Source organism: Eretmochelys imbricata, chromosome 9 (assembly GCF_965152235.1).
Source record: "Eretmochelys imbricata isolate rEreImb1 chromosome 9, rEreImb1.hap1, whole genome shotgun sequence".
Taxonomy (NCBI): Eukaryota; Metazoa; Chordata; order Testudines; family Cheloniidae; genus Eretmochelys; species Eretmochelys imbricata.
In genome coordinates this window covers 4544509-4561816 of record NC_135580.1, presented here as the reverse complement: position 1 = coordinate 4561816, position 17308 = coordinate 4544509, and the positions used below count along the sequence as shown (strand labels likewise).

Genomic DNA, 17308 nt, shown 5'->3' with positions numbered 1-17308 from the left:
ATCTTTTATTCGGCCAGCTTCTGTTGGTGAGACAGACAAGTTTTCGAGCTCCACAGACCTGAAGAAAGAGATCTGAGGAGCTTGAAACCTTCTCTCTTTCACCAACAGAGGTGGGTTCAATAAAAGATATTCTCTTCCCCACCTTGTCTCTCTCATCTCTTGGGGCCAACATGGCTGCAACAGCACTGCAAACAACAATGAAACTTTAGTAAGACAAGGCCACACCATTGCCCTGCATTTGCTGATAAATCATTAGCAGTGCATGGGCCGAGACCACCAAGGCATATTGGAAACGTATCAGGTTTGCAGATAAGTGAAGTGAGATAGCAAGGTTGTACTGTGGTTAGGGGATGAAAACAATGAGCAAGCTTTGCTGTTACTGGAAGTAGTCAGAACGGTCATTGCGGAGACCTATGCATGAGGCGTGCTCTGTAGTTGAGATAAAATAAGAGGACTTAGGAAAGTAGTCAGTAATTAAATCACAGCTTTTGATTTAATTCATGGAGTGTTACAAACATGCCTCGAAGCACCAAGCATCTATGAACGACGCGTGTTCGTTGACATCTGCCGAAGCAGCGAATTAAGATGAATCTGTCTAACGTCCAAACATTGCATGAGACGACCGATGTGTCTGACCTGCAGCTGTCAAATAATGAAAATTCAGTGCAGTGCTCCAGCACAGTGAGTTCAATGCTAAGGGGCGAGTAACTGCCACGAAAGCTGCGTCAAAAAACAAAAGAGGACAGGTGGCGGGAGTAGAGGGATGTGTGGAAGAATATCATATAATTTAATTCACCCTATTTGGCATTTATGTAAATCGTCTATCAGCTTAGGTTAAAACTGTCTGGAAAATTTGCTTCCTGTAAAACCAATGGCAAATCCCTCACAAACTCCAGTGGGATTAGGGATTATCACACACATTACAATGGCAAGACTTTGAGAAGTGACTAGTGAATCTGTGTGTCTGGGTTTTTTTGTTGTTGGGTTTGCAATACCGAGCACCAATCCTCCAAATAGTCTCTTTTAAGGTGTCTAAAATCAGGCACCCCAGATCCCTAGTCACTTCTGAAACGCTTAGCCCCAAATTAGTCCAGGAGAAAAATCTGTAGTGTTGAACCGCAGGCAGGACTGAGGTATGAACCCAGGTCTGCTGCAGTGTTGAAAAGTAGAGCGAATTCATGAACCTGACCATCTGCCAGGCTTGTTGGGAGCTCGAGTTCACTAGAATCCAAGAGATAATGCTTCTTCACAGCTGGGTTAGCTCCTCCCCAGGGTCTGCTGCGGTGGGAATTCTACCTGGGAGAAGCTTATGGCAGTGCAAGTTGCCTACAGCCCCATGCCACCAGCCTCCAAAGCGTTGGCACTAGCTTGGGAGAGGTCATGGCCAAGGCACCCTTCCCTAGCATAACCCCTCTTGGACAAGCACCTCCTTTCCTCAGCCAGATGGTAATATTTACTCTCTTCCAGAGCAAAGCTTCCGCTCCTGTCAGCTTGGGCAAAATCAAGGAGCCTGTTGTGTGCATGGTCAGAGAACATTAACCAGAGCTACAGGAGTTCTGGGTTTTGTTTTAAGCTCTGCCACGGTAGCGTGGACTTGTGCAAGTCTCTCACTTCTGTTCATTAAGGGAGGCAGTGTGGCCTAGTGGGTATAGCGCTAAATTGGGACTTGGGAGCCTGGGTATTAGTCTCGGCTATGCCACCGATGTGCTGGGGGACCTTGGGCAAGTCACTTCCCTTCTCTGTACCTCAGTTTTTCCCATCTGCAAAACAGAGCTCATGGTAATGCTTGCTTCCTTTGAGAAGTGTAATATGGTTGAGCTAAGTCGTAGTATCAACCTCTCTCTGTGCCCCTTTCTCTAATTCTATTGGGGGTAACTATGCCTACCTTGCATGGGGCTGTGAGGATTAACAGATGTTTGTGGAGTGCTTGAAAACCCTTGGATGAAAGTCATTGGAGAAGGGGGGGAGGAACCTTGTTATTTTGTTGACTTATGGTCAACGTTGCCCTCGAAATGCTGTTTTCGCGTCAATATTTCTTCATTAGGAATAATGATTTTTCCACATCCATTGCCAGCCGATTCAAAACTGTCCAAAAGGAAGATGTGTCATGAATTCCTAAAACACACTTGCTGGAGAACTCCTAAGCAGAGATGATTAGAAAAATAGCACTGGGGAATATACCAGGGTCTTGAGAATGCCAGGGGAGCTTTTAGCTTGATATTTGGTGCAATGTATTTACATATGAAAAATACTGTAATACACTTTGGTAAAGGCAATGTATTCTATTTCTTCTCGTTTGTATCCCAGCAGCAATGAAAACCAGGGAGGACATTGGGTTGATCGAGGGAAATTTAAGTGTAATCAATAAGCAGCAGGGGATGTGACCTTGTTTTGATTAACTGTGGTATACTCTACAGTCTATCGGCATTTCTTTGAATGCATGAATTTAAAGCGTTTTGTGGGTGAAGGTCCATGTGTTTTCTACTCATTATTATTACTGCTCTTTATATGGTTTTGGCTGAGTGCTGTACCCACAATGAGAGACTCTCACTGCCCCCAAAGAACTTACCGTCTAAATAGATAAGAGCCAAATGTTGTGTTAGCTCCATTTTACAGATGGGGAATGGAAGCGCAGAGATATTGGTCCAAGAGCACAAGGTCATACTGGCTTCATGGCAGAAGGGTGCTATGCCCTCCCTCCCTCCCTTACCATGCTAGAACTGCTCGGATGTGTTCTAGACAACAATAGATCCTATTTAAAAGAAGGACTGAGTGTTGGGTCGTTTCATTGTGGTGATTGGTTACGGTTGTGTTCTAGTGTTCCTCCCACTCACACTGGCCAAAGGAAAAGACTTCCCGTAACTGGGGAAGAGGCGCACAGGGACCCGAGTGGGCTTCTCCCTCAGTCATGTCAGGTTATGGGGGAGGTGAGAAAGCCGCAGCTTCCAGGAGAGCTCTCCCAGCCGTAGTAGGGACAGGGGATGAGGCTCAACTGGGGCTTCCCTCCACCTCCCTGGACCCAGGTCATAATACTCCGAAGTTTTATGTAACTGAGACCCGACTTGGGTTCAGTTAGGAAAGTTACAGAAGAAAAGTCTGGGGCTATTGCTGTCCACCAGTTTCCACTATGAAACTATCAGCCGTGGTGGTACCCGCTCCTGGCAGCTCCTCAGAGAACTCTCAGCCGACACAGATTGAACTCCCCCTAAAACCTGTCCCTGAGGCCCGCTGGCTGGGGCACCATGGGGGAAGCATGCCCTGCTGGTGCTGCATCTGCCGTGTGCATTGGAGAACTCCAGGAGTGGCTGCCAATACAACCCATTTCATCAGCGCTGGGGAAAAGAAAGCTAAAAGGGGGGAAAGAAAATGGTGACGCTGCAAAGACCCATCTTGGTGAAGTTGAATGTTAATTTTGTCATTTGTCTTTAAGCTGCCTTTAAAGGGCTCTCTGTGTCTTTGCCTCTGTCGGAAGCAACTGGGTCACATTGCTCTGCGTTGCCATTGTAATATGCCACCCACTATTTTCCTCATAGGTTATTTTTGTAATCGTGTGCAATCTGTTTGTTCTCCCGAGTTCTGTGTGCCTAGCCTTTCATGGGAAGTAACGCTACTTGGTCTCAGGTACAGACATTAACTAGTCTGCTGCAGGAAGCGGAGAAATAGTGAGAAAGGAAACATGGGGTCTTTAATTTGAGCTGAATCTAGCCACAGATGTGTTCACAATTAACAATGGTCTTGTGTGATTGGCCTGCAGGAAAATATACCTCCATTCTTTGCAGCCACAATGGGAGAGAGTGCATTATCTGTCACGTGGATTGTGTTTTTTCTTCTCAGAGGCTGATTGTGCCCTAGAGGTTTCAGTAAAAATCAGGCCATAGGCTGAATGATATTCAATGCGTGCAGTTCCATTGACTTCCCAGGGGCTACAGGTATTCAGCTTTGGTCAAAACCAGGCCCAGAGGTGGCCAGTGTTTTCAGGCATGGGGGCCTAGAGCTGCAATCCTAAATCTGTATTTTGGCGCACGAGTAAACAGAAGTGGCTCGGAAAAGTAGCCTGCAAATAGCTTGAAAGTGACGTGCTAGCCAGAGAAAGAGGTGTATTCCAGTGCATGGGAACTGGCTGAATGATGAATGGAAGTGGGGGGGGGAAGGAATTGGTTGCTGGATGTTCCATTCACATGTTAACAAAGGAAACTGAGATGTGTTTGCACAGAGGTTACATTACTCTGGGTCCAAGTGCCTCATAAAAACGATACCGGATGATCACAGAACGGCACACAAGGGAGGTTAAATTCTCCTGAAGAATACTCCCCCGGAAGAACAGTGTGTGAAGCAATACACTCATGGCTTTCAATTTCATGTTTTATATGGAGAGATATTAACTGCTCCCCAGGCGTCGCTTCTTATTACAGCAATGCTGCGTAAGCGCTTTGGATGAGACCACTGAGCACTCTTGGCCTTGTCCACCCAGAGAAGGGAGGGGAATGGGGGGGCTCTGTCATGTCATAGATGAAAAAGACCTTTTAGTCCATTTTATCTGCCTCGTTGCTGCAGCGAGACTGCTGCATGGTCGCTGTTAGGAAACTTTTCCACCGCTTTCTCACCACGTACCTCACCCTAAATTACTCCTCTCCCAGTACGGCAAGGGACATCCATGTAAGAGGAAGCATAGCGAAGTGGCTAGAGCACGGGGCTGTGAATCAGGACATCAAGCGTGAATGATCTACAAAGCTAAGCTTTAAGCAAAAAAGTCTATTTATTCCCCTGTGACGGGGTGAACTCACCCCGCACTGGCCGGGGAAGGGTTAACTCCACACTGTGGGCAGAGGAAGCCACGCCCCCACGTCCCTACTGGGCATGCTCCAGGTGTAGAAGTATAAGAGGGAGCAGCCCGGCTTAGTCTGGGCTGACTGCTGGAGCGGAAGGATGCTCCTTACTGGCTCCTGCCCAGGAACCACTGGCGTCCTGGACCACGGAAGCCAGAGGTCCTGGGCCCATTCAGTAGCATACGGGACAGGGTCTCCCCCACCCCGTCACATCCCTGCAGCTGGGCTTCTTAGCGTGCTCCTATCTGCTCTCTGACTTAGAGTATTCCCACCGGGTTGCTCAGCGTGTAAGCTCTTTGTGGCAGGGTCTGTATTATGTGTCCCTTACAGTGCCAACCACACTGATGCAACTTCACAAATAAGAATGATTTGGGTTCCGTTCCAAGCTCTCCTAAGAGATCTCAAACATCACCTTCCCCCTCATCCTGGAGGGTCGTAAAGTGCCTTCCGCACGTTATGGACTGAAATGCCTTTACTTGCTGCTGAAACGGGCTTGCCCAGCACAACAGCCGTTACTGTACGGCAGCAGCATGCATAAGTTTGGGACAGGCAGTGAAGAAGCTGTAAGCACCTGGGTATTAATGTCATCATGGGTTCCATGCACAGCAATATCACAGTTCAGCCACCTGGACAATTGAGCAGGCTGGGTTTTTTTTTGTTTGTTTGGTTTTTTTTTTAAGCTTTACAGACGTTTTTATTTTTAAGGCAGATACACACAGATACACCACTAAATTAGTGTACATTTTGTGGCTGGGTTATTGAATTATTTGAAAGGCCATCTTTCAGTTGAATGTGTGATACCATTTGGACAGCTATCTCCTGGCCATCATCCTGCTCTCTTTGCGTAGCCTTCGCTTCCCTAGCAACCGTCCCGCTCCATCTGCCAAATCCCAAACGCGTGATGCGATATCGTCCCACTGTTCCCTTCTGCTCCCCCACCTGTCGTCTCTTGTCTTGTATTTAAATTGGAAACCTTTTGGGACGAGGACCGTGATTTTGTTCTATGTTTGTACAGTGCCTAGCACCATGAGGTCCTGGTCTGTGACTGTGTTCTCTAGGTGCTATGGTAATACAGATGATAAATAGTAATGTCCGACAAGACCCAAAATGAGAGACACAGAAATTATTCATTCAGAAAATTAGATATGTCCATGAAATCTCCTCCTCTAGTGGCGTAGAAACCTAAGCTTCTGTAAATTAGGGTGACCACATAGCAAGTGTGAAAAACCAGGACACTTTTGGAGGGCGGGGTATAGTTGCCTATGTATGACAAAGCCCCTAATATTGGGACAGTCTCGATTATATTGGGATGTCTGGTCACCCTACTGTAAATCGTTATTGCTCTGTTGAGCTCTGTGGAATTATGCTGATTTTCCCCAGCTGAGAACCTGGCACTGTCTCTGTTCCATAATTCTGCATGTCTGAGCTAAATCATTATCAATGCTGAATGCTAGCGGTGTGGAACATCAGTAATCAGCAGTGTGGAACATCAGAGCAGGACTGAAATGAGCGATGTCCCTCGGAGCTGTGCTTTTCACTGCGTTGAGTACTCCCACCTTTCCCTTTGCAGCTTCTGTGCCACAGGCTTCTTTTCGGAAGTGCCCTTTCCCGTGAGCTAAGCAACTTCACTCAGCCTCCCTCCCCCTTCACTCCCTCCCTCCCCCCCCCCCTTTGTGTCCCACAAAGCACTTCTACATCAGCCTCTCCAAGCCTGGTCCGTCGTCCGTGCCTGCCCTGTCTTGTCTCTGTGTGTGCGCCCTGTATTTGTCCGTTTCTGTAGAATGGTAAGCCTGCAGCGTGAGAGATTGGTGTTGCAATCTCCCTAGCCATTCAGTCCTTCATTTCTTTGCTGCAACCCCCACCAATGGTGCTCACTGCGTTGGCAGTTCCTGTTGTGAGAATGCAGGGAGCTGCATTGAGACTGCTCACGTAGACCACCAGATGGCCTCGCATAGGTGGCGAGTGTACGTCCCCATTGGTATGGGCTGCATTCGATGTAATGACATACAAGTGACAGGCACCAGAGCCTGGGGTCCAGCCCCAGAGCCATCTGATCCTCCAGAGTGTGCAAATCTTTCCTAGGCATGAGATTGTTCTTTGCGGCTGAGGGCAGGAATTGTACTTGACCATGTGGTGACATTGTACCTCAAGATAGCACCTGGAGCCCCCATATTCATGACTTTGCGATGATTATGATGTCTCTTCTCCTCTCTTCCCCCCAGGCCGCTGTTCCCGTTGCGGTGAGAATGTTGTCGGGGAAGGCACTGGATGCACCGCCATGGACCAAGTGTTCCACGTGGAATGTTTTACCTGCATGACATGTGGCAACAAGCTCAGAGGCCAGCCTTTCTACGCGGTGGAGAAGAAAGCGTATTGTGAACCCTGCTACATTGTAAGTGCCGAGGCTCATTTTCAACATGAACACAAACCAGCAGAGTTTAGACATCTGTGGATACTCCCCTCTCTACTGTAGATTGCAGCATTGCCTTACAATTAAGGGTGAGCAACTCAACTTAGATAGAGTAGAAACAGACCCATCCATGATGTTCAGAAAAAGTTTAATTTCCCACTCCCTTTCCCTCTTGCGCATGATTTCTGGTTTCCATCCAAGCCTTGAAACAAACGTGCCAAAAGAGAGAGAGGTTTTTCTTGTGATAAACTTAGCCTGACTGGGAACAGAAGTAACAGCACTCTTAGGAGAAAACCCTGTTCCCAAAAGCTTTCCACTGTAAGAGTCCTGATGCTGAAGTCCTTGTGTCCTCAAAACTCCCACTGAAGGAGGGGTGAGACTGAAGGATCCCAATGTAATTTTGCAACCCCACAGGATGATAAAAGCTGCCAAACAGCATCCAAACTTTAGGCCCCATCCATTGCCCTTTCAAATCAGTAGGAGTCCATCCATCAATTTCAAGGGCTTTTGTATCCAGATGCCTTTTGATGTTTCACCATTAAAGTATCTGCATTTACCGTGCCCTGGTATTTTGACGGTTTGGGTGAAAAAAATAGTTAAAATCTCTGTATTTAGAATAAGTAAAGCTGCAGAATATCGCTGAAAAATTCTGTGGAGATCACTGAATCAGCCCTGTGTAGATTTCTCTCTAATTCCTAGAACCCTTTCTCTCAACACTGGCTTTTGTCAAACATTGCTCGGTTATATTTATTCTCACTTAATTGCAAGGTGAGGCTACAGCCATGGTAACTAAGTCTCTAACTTCGAGTTTCCTTTACAAGCTGAGGAGCCTGTTCTGCAAGGAGCTGAGTGCCTCCTGTGAAATGCTGAACACTCTGCATTCACACTGATATCGGGGGAAATGAGGGTTGGACACTTCCCAGAATCAGGCCTTCATGACACCCGGAATCTGAATCCCATTTGTTACTTGCTAAAAGCTTTAATTCCTCAGTTACATTCTTTCATCACTTTTTATTATTTATTATCATTACTACTTCAGAGCATGGTAACAGTGCCTCATGATTCCTTGCCATTGCTACGTGTCCTTTGCAGTGGGATTATTGCTAAAGTGTTGAATGCAATAATGGAGGATTGATGCTGCCTTATTTACAGTGGCAATGGTGGATGGTCCCTGTTAATTGGCTCTTAAAAAGTAAATGATTTTTTGATTGAATATGTGCTTTTAAACCATTTCTCCTTTTAATGTTAGCATTAAAATTATTGTGCCATCAAATTTTTAACGTTAATTTTGTGGCACATGTGTTGGCCCTTGGGAGGAGACCGTAGTTCATTGCGAGGTGTGTCATAATGCATTGCACCAAGTGTTTTATATCGCTGGAGCTAAATGTCTCATTGACTTCGGGCTGGGATCTGCTAGTCGGTTAATACTTTTTTTTTTTTAAATCAGGCATGATTTCTTCACTGCGCATCTGCTTTAGTTTGGGAGAACATCTGCATTAGCCACTGTAATAATGGGTTGAGATTATTTAATCCCATTACTTATACACTTCATTAGCCTGAGTGAATTGTTGGCGAGGGTTCAGTAAACTTCCTACGTTGGGAGATAAAAGGATGAGAGGAAAAATACAGAAGGATTCTGTTCCTCATCTTCTTTCAAATTTGTCTTCTATCTTTTTAAGGGATAAAGCAATGATAATTGCTTGGCTGCGTCTGCAATAGTAAATTCCACACTACAGCTTTGACCACAGAGGAAAGGATAAACTTTTAATTTTTATAGCTTCTTTGAAATGATTAGGCAAAAAAAAAGTGTCCTTTAAATATTCACCTACACAAGCCACAAATAAAGAAGCTTAAAGGCCTGGCACGAAACACCCCTGGGAATCCGGTCTCTTGCTGATGTGAAAACAACAGTAGTGGAGTTACATACCCATAGCATTACATAAATAGGGGCAGTGATTTTAAACATCCAGATGGGGAAACTGGAGCCAAGGGTTTGACACCTGATTCAGCAAAGCTCTTAGGCATATACTTAAGTCCCATTGTCTGAAATGGCATATAAGCATGTATTTTCAAAACATGCCGAGCTGCCTTCAGAGCCTACGTGCCATTTCAAAAGCGACTCCAGAGTCCAAGTCTCCTTGAAAGTCAGTTTCAAGCTATGTGCTCTGCTGTGTTAAGGCCCGAAGGACGTGCCCATGGCTGTACAGCAAATACATGACTGAACCAGGCTTAGAAAGTAGAGGCCAAATTCTCAGCGGGCATAAATGGGCATAGCTCAGTAGAGCTACCCCAATTTACGCCACCTGAGGTTCCAGCCCCAGGAATTCTTGGCTTCTGTTCCAATACTAAAACCACTAAACATGCTGCCTCTCTGGTATGAAAGAAGACAAAAAGGTGTTTGCCTCATCCAGATTTATAGACCAGGAACTGTTGGCTCTTCTGATAGTTTGCTCTGAGTGACTGCACCATGCACGTCTGCAGTCAGGCCACAGGCAAATAAAATGAAAGTTTTTGAACAATTAAAAATTGGCAAATGTTTTCTCTGTTTCCGAGGTTACTCTTGTGTTGGTGGAGCAGTAGTGAAGCCATAGTTAAGGTTGCAACAGAAATTATGTTTCATTAGTCAATATCAGTGATCTGGTGTTAAAAAAAGGAAGTGAGTAAACTAACCTAAATTAAAGTACATATTCCCCCAGTGAGAAGTTGGTAAACTCCAGTTACCTGCGTTTACCCTTGACTGTGCTACTGGTCAATATTGATGATCAAAGCCTGCAAAAGTATCTCTCTGGTTTTATTTATCATTGCTCCTCTTAACACAAAATGCTCAAACAGGGTCAGGTCCAAAACCTGCTGCAGTCACTCACCCCTTGAAACAATTCCTTATCCCCATCTCTGAACAAAAATGCCACCTGGTGTTGAGAACATGAGTTTGATTCCAGAATTAGTTCTTAACTTTTAAGCACCCAAACAAGAGCATTTAATACAGACCGACAACAATTGCATTGCAAAGGCTAAATCCTACAAATGCATTTTTAATTCTGTTGCTCATGCTTTTGCTCAGTATTATTCATTTTATTCCTAAAACATCATCAACCTCCCTCCATCAAGACACTTGCGGTCAGTAAAAAGCAGTTGAGATAAGCGAAGTGTTAACGTTGGGCAGATGTGTCACCCCCTATCACTACTACAGTCAATCTAATCCCTAAAATGTGACAATATGTCTCCAATCTAACTAGATCCTCCAATACGTGAGCCATGTAGCGCGGCTACAATCTGTTGTCAATGTTCATATACTTTCTCCCCCTTACAGAGAAATTTACTGCCAAAAGCCTTTGGTTTGCTTGCTCGGTATTTGGGGGAAGTTTTTGTATTGGGCTTTGTATAAAGAAGAGGTTAAGCGTAATATTGCAAACATTGTCATAAAAGATTGAAGAGCAAGATGTTAAAGCCATGCCAGCTGTCTCCTTTCCAACTACCGTATTACCATAAGGACTAAACGCAAGGTTAACCAGACATACTGGTCTGGCAGGGGATGCTGCTGTTTTGCAAATGGGAGTGTTTTTTGATGTCCTGATGACTTTCTCTGGGACATGGAAATTTCCTTCCATTCTTCATCCCTGCTTCTGGGCAGTCACTCCCTGTGTTGTAACAGTCAGTGATAAACGATCTGTAGGGCCAAGTCCTGAGAGATGCTGAGCACCTGTCATTGCCACTGCCGGCAATAAGATGTTGAGTACCCTCCCAGGTTTTCCCCCATGTTGTATGAGTGTCAAGGTCACCAAGTATCAGGCCCTGATGGAGCTGGCTGCGTCCCTTGGGGAAGAGGATGGGAGAAAGCGTAAAGAATTCTTCAGGCAAACCAGAAATATTCAGTAGTCAAAGCAGAGGGACCTCAGAGAAGAACATCAAAACTTAGGGGGCTGGAAGCAATGGGTGGTGAAATAACAAAAGAGCAAAGTTATCGTGAGCCAGAGCTGCCCTTCCATTTTTAACAACTCCACTAAGAACTAGGGAAGTCAAATGGTGCTGTATTTCAGCACCAGGCCAAGACTCCGGAAATTTGGGTTTGATTCCTGCTTCAGCTGCAGGCTTCTCTATTTTCTCTTTCTGTGTTGTCAACTTTTCTCTCTCCTGGTGGCGTCAACTTCCCTGGAGAAATCATTTAAGGTAAAAAACTATTTAAAAGCTTGTAAGTCACTGAGGAGACTGTCCCATTAATTTTCAGTGGGCCTTGAACTCTTAAGGTGTATTAGATGAGTGTGGTTTTGAAAGTGTTACCCTAATCTTTCTGTGCCTCAGTTCCCCAGTGGTAAAAAATGGAATAATAATACTCCCTTTCCCCCGCCATTTGTCTGTCTTGTCCATTTAGATTGTAAGTGGCTCTGTCTCCTGCAATATGTTTGCATAGCACAGTGGGGCCTGCGCTGAGAGCGTTGGTGATTTTTTTGCAGGAGGTCACGCTTGATGGTCTGGTGGTTTCTTCTGGCCTTGGACTCTGAATCTGCTCCCATTGAAATCAATGGTAAAACTCCCATTAATTTGGATGGGAGAAGTTAGATCAGTGGTGATTGCTTCTGAGAGACAGACAGACAGAGTGTCCAGAGCAGCAGCTGTGTTAATCTGTATCCGCAAAAAGAAAAGGAGGACTTGTGGCACCTTAGAGACTAACCAATTTATTTGAGCATGAGCTTTCATGAGCTACAGCTCACTTCATTGGATGTGTGTGTGAGGGGGGGGAGGCCTGTGAAGTAACGTTAGCATGCACAGATCTAAAGTCTGAGGTCAATCCCCACTGAAAAATTACATCTATTTTTAAAAAGAATTCTGAATCATGTATGTAGATATTTCAGCACTAATTTAGCAACAGCATAACAATTTAAATGGGACAAGAAAAGAGAAGCTATAATTTAAAGAATGTTTTGTGATTTTTTTAAGCCCTTTATTCTTGTTTTTGTCAAGCGACATATTGAATTTGAGAGTAATTTATGGAAAGTGTTGCCAGTGTGGTGTTGCGAGTGCTCCGCAATTTGAATTTAAACTGCTCAATGGGATCATTAAGACTATTATGCATGTTTTCCCAAAGAGTTTGAATTCAAAGTGACATATAAAGTCGAACAGACATATAAAGTCGTGCACTCCTTAAATCATGGAATGTGATTGTCCTCCAAGAGTGTAATTGAGATCAGCATTATTCTGTACGCCCTATCTTCGGAGCTGCTGCCTTGTGCTGCTAGGGTAACATGATACCCCTGAGTGGATTGTCAGCACTGGGAATTGAACCTGCGACGTCAGAATCTACAAACCCCAGCCCTGTTAGCTAAGGCTGGAGCGGGTTCAGCAGCATCCATCGTTGGCCCAGCCACCACTGGGGGTGGGGGACAGATTGCCACACCAAGTCAGCATGGGTTACACTAGTACACAGCAGTTGCTTGGTTTGCCAGTTTTGGTGGGATGTATTCCTGGTGGTTTCATCACATGACGTAATCTTTAATTCCCGATTAATCTAGAATTCCTGGAGATTCCAGGACAATCCTGAAGGGCTGGCAGAACAGTTGCAGCCAGGATATAAGACAGAGCAGCCTCTGGAGCTGCTCTGGTTAACTCCAGGGTCCTCCAGCAGCTCCAGAGTCCAGGGGGTGCAAAAATGGAGTGGGTAATACTCACTGTGCCAGCCCCTACCCCTATGAACCTTTGCATGTTTGTTCAGCGCTAGGAAAGTTTGTTGATCCCATCTTGCCCTTCCCAGTCATCTGACAGCTCGGAAGAGGGGGAGGGGAAGAGATCAAGTGAATATTTGTCACTAGACAAAATGAAAAGAGTATTTTTCCCTTTTCTTTTTAAAGTAAATAGTCTCCTTTCGAGTGTGTGGCTATAAAAAAAGAGACTGTGGGGGAGATGAGAGTAATATGTGGTAACTCCTCTATAGAGGAGCATGTGGGTCATTAGAAAGAGGACAAGGACCAATTATACTCATTAGCCAACAAGGACAGAACAAGCTGTCCATGTGCAGAAGCTGCAGCAGGGAAAATGCCAGGAGAATGTGATGGAAAACTTCATAATACGGTGCCTTGCCAAGAGTGATGATGGGATCACCTTGGCTGGGGATTTTCAAAGCCAGACTGGACACCTATCAATTAGGGGTGGTTTAAGGATAATGAGATCAAGCTGTTTGCAATGCAGCAGGATGTGCTTGGACATCCCACTGAAAATCCTTATTTCCACAGGCATGAGAAGGGCTGGACCCTGCCTTTCCAGAAGGTAGGTCTGTCTGCGGGCTGCCTTTAGAGACAAAGCAGGGGGAATGTGTAGCAAAATGCATATACTCCCAAATTAAATCCTCTCCCTGCCTGCTAGAGCTCTGGTACAGGTTGGGAGGAGGTGATGCTATCCAGCTAGTTCCAGATTCCTTCTAGCACAGGCTAGCATGTTTCAAGGTGGAGAGAGATGTGGTTCCTTTTAACAGGAGCAGCATACTTGCCCCCGGCTTGTGCACCCTGCACAGTGCAGCATAACACCCCCACCGTCCCGTGCAGCAGACCATACTTCTTGGAGCTATGAGCCCTGAGAGCTGTTTGTTTGTTTAGATCATTTCCTTTAGTGTTTAAACCTGCCCCCGTCCCAGGCTCTGGTCGCCCCGACACAGACCTCCTGCAGAAAGATGGAAATACCAGGGGGAGGCATGTTTTCATTGCTGGGGAGCCCTTGACTCTGCAAATCCCTTCCGGGCCGGTTTGACAGAGACCGAATCTTTTGCCCCGGCTGCAGGGGGTGCGGCTGTGGACAAGCGGATTGCTTTCCAGGGAAGCTCTGTTCTCTTACTAAGCCATGGACCCTCTGTTTGCTCTTACAGCATTTTATAATTAGGAGCATTTTACAAATTTAAAATAAAATCAGTGCCAGGCAATGATTTGGACACACTGTTCAGGAAGGCCCTAAAATTAGAAATTTTGGAGGCAGATGTTCTCTCTGTCACAGAAGTACAATGAAATGGTCAGGAACAAGCTGCTTTCTTACAGTGTTAAACTACCACGTGTCCTCTAATGGATTTCCCACCCAGTAAGGAGGCGAGCCATGCCGAGTGCTCCAGGCACTCCCGTGGGCTTGTTTTTACTGTAGCCGCCTCCTCCTCTCACCAAACCACTTGTGTTTCTCCCCCTTTGTTATTATTCCAGTAGCACCCAAAGCCCACACTGATATTGGACTCCGTTGTGCTGAGCAAACACAGTGAAAAACAGTCCCTGCCCCAAAGAACTCCCAGTGCAAACAGCCAAGGGTTAGGGGGAAGGGTGGATTGTTATCCCTATTTTACAGATGGGAACTGAGGCCCAGAGAGGTTCAGTGACTTGACTTGCCCAGGGTCACACAGAACCAGGAACAGAATCTAGCCCATCTCAGTCCCAGTGTGGTGCCCATCATGTTGACCAATATCATCTCATGGTTTCCTTGCACTCCCCCATCTCTTTATCCATCTGTTGTCTCTTGTGTTATCCTTAGATTATCAGCTCCTCGGGGCAGGACCGTCTTTTTTTTTTTTTTCCCGTGCGTGGACAGCGCTTAACACAATAAGGTCCTTGTCCATGACTAGGCTCCTGTGTGCAATGGTAATACAAATAGTTAACTACAAGCCCGTCTGTCCTCCACTGTCTCTGTCCTTTTGGAACCCGGACTCTCTGCTGCTTTAAGCTAGGAACTGTCTCTCTCTCCTTCGGGGGTGTCCAGCAGCTAGTGCAATGCGGCTCTGATCCCTCGCTAGGGTGATGTACATCATAATGTGTGCATGAGAGCCATGTGAGATTGCTCTGCAGGGGGGGCAGGCAGGCGTATGGCATGTTATAAAGTGTTAATCGTTGCTCATCCACAGCGTGTTGTTCTTGCCTTTCATTTAAAATAGCGTGGCAGAGCTCCAACCTTGTCCCCGTGGGTCCCGCGCTGCCAGGGGGTTTATGCTAGCTTCAGAGGCTCACTGCAACCCTCCACGTAGCCCTTCTCTCTCTAGGACCAGGGTTACAATCTACTGAGCCCTTTTCATCTTAAGCCAGCAAGGAGGTTGGTGAGAGAACTCCCACAGTCTCTGTTGTCCCTACAAGCTTATTCCATAATAGTTTAGCCTCCTGTCCTGACAGGGGCTTGTCTTCCCCTCCCATGAGGGGTTTCTGTAGTGGCGGGTTCGGGGGGCCTACTCCGGGTTCCAGCCCAGGGACCCTAATGGCAGCAGCTGTTGACAGCCAACCTTTCACTGCCAGAGTTGCTACATTTGCTTGGGCCACTTCCCCACAGCCCTCCCGCTTCTCTCTTCTTCACCCTTACCTTATGGCTCCCTTACTGATGGCTTGAGGGTGTCTTCATTACTTAGCCCTTCAGCCGCACTTTCTGTCCTCTGACACCCTGGCTCTCCTCAGCCTGACTGGAGTGAGCCCTTTTATAGCATCAGAAGGGCCTTAATTAGAGTCAGGTGTTCACATTAACTGAATGGCCTCACCTGACTCTTTGCAGGTTAATTGGAATCAGACGTTCTCATTAGCCTGGAGCAGCCCCTGCTCTGATCAGTCAGGGAACAGAAAACTGCTAATCCAGTGGCCAGTATATCTGCCTTCTACTACTCTGTTGTAATACACGCTCGTGCTCCACACCCTTCACGTCCTCACCCTCGCGTCCCGCCCTGACGCAAAGGGCCGGGACCTCCTGCCACCTCTAGAGGGTGAGGAGCCTCGGTGGGCCAGCCTCTATTCCACCTTAGTCCCGAGGCCCGCCGGGGATATCAGTTGGCGGCTCCTTCACGGGGCCGTGAGCACGGGCGTGTATTTGGCGCGGTTCACCCCAATTCTGGACACCTGCCCCTTTTGCGGCGTGAGGGAAACCCTGGCGCACGTCTATCTGGAGTGCGCCAGGTTGCAGCCCCTATTCCGGCTCCTCACCAATCTTTTGTTACGGTTTTGGTTGCACTTTTCTCCTCATCTTCTTATCTACACACTCCCTGTCCATGGCCCCACTAAGTCGCGGGACCTCCTGGTCAACCTCCTCCTGGCCCTGGCTAAAGCGGCCATCTATAAAACCAGGGTGAGGAGGTTGGCCGATGGAGTCTCCTGCGACTGCGGGGCCTATTTCCGATCCTCTGTCCATTCATGCCTCCGGGCGGAGTTCCTCTGGGCGGCGTCCACTGACTCCCTTGACGCCTTTGAGGAGCGGTGGGCGCTGTCCGGGGTTCTCTGCTCGGTGTCCCCGTCCGGTTCCCTTCGTTTGACCCTTTGACCGCACTCCCGTCCCTGTTTTTCATTAGTTGTCCCCCGTAATTAGTTGGCTCTCCAGGCCCTGTGGATCTCCCCCTTAGGCTGGGGGGGGCTCCTTTCGTAGTGGACGAGCTCCGCCCGCCCACTTCCTGGATCCCAATAGGACTACTCTGTTGTAATACACGCTCGTGCTCCACACCCTTCACGTCCTCACCCTCGCGTCCCGCCCTGACGCAAAGGGCCGGGACCTCCTGCCATCTCTAGAGGGTGAGGAGCCCCGATGGGCCAGCCTATATTCCACCTTAGTCCCGAGGCCCGCCGGGGATATCAGTTGGCGGCTCCTTCACGGGGCCGTGAGAACGGGCGTGTACTAGGCACGGTTCACCCCAGTCCCGGACACCTGCCCCTTTTGCAGCGTGAGAGAAACCCTGGCGCACATATACCTAGAGTGCGCCAGGCTGCAGCCCCTATTCCGGCTCCTCACGAATATTTTGTTGAGATTTTGGTTGCACTATTCCCCTCACCTCCTTATCTATGCACTTCCTGTCCGTGGCCCCACTAAGTCGCGGGACCTCCTGGTCAACCTCCTCCTGGCCCTGGCTAAAGTGGCCATCTATAAAACCAGGGTGAGGAGGTTGGCCGATGGAGTCTCCTGTGTCTGTGGGGCCTATTTCCAATCCTCTGTCCGTTCACGCCTCCGGGCAGGGTTCCTCTGGGCGGTGTCCACTGACTCCCTTGACGTCTTTGAGGAGCAGTGGGCGCTGTCCGGGGTTCTCTGCTCGGTGTCCCCGTCCGGTTCCCTTCGTTTGACCCTTTGACCACACTTCTGTCCCTGTTGTTCATTA

General features: G+C 47.3%; 1 protein-coding gene across 1 annotated transcript in view; it reads left to right on the top strand.

Annotated features, from left to right (window-relative positions):
- The window catches only part of LPP (LIM domain containing preferred translocation partner in lipoma), a 394796-nt gene that overhangs the window by 326353 nt on the left and 51135 nt on the right, over positions 1–17308 (top strand). The window contains exon 9 of the mRNA XM_077826260.1: positions 7049–7218. Coding sequence (XP_077682386.1) covers positions 7049–7218 — 170 coding nt within the window. The remainder of the gene's footprint in view (positions 1–7048; positions 7219–17308) is intronic.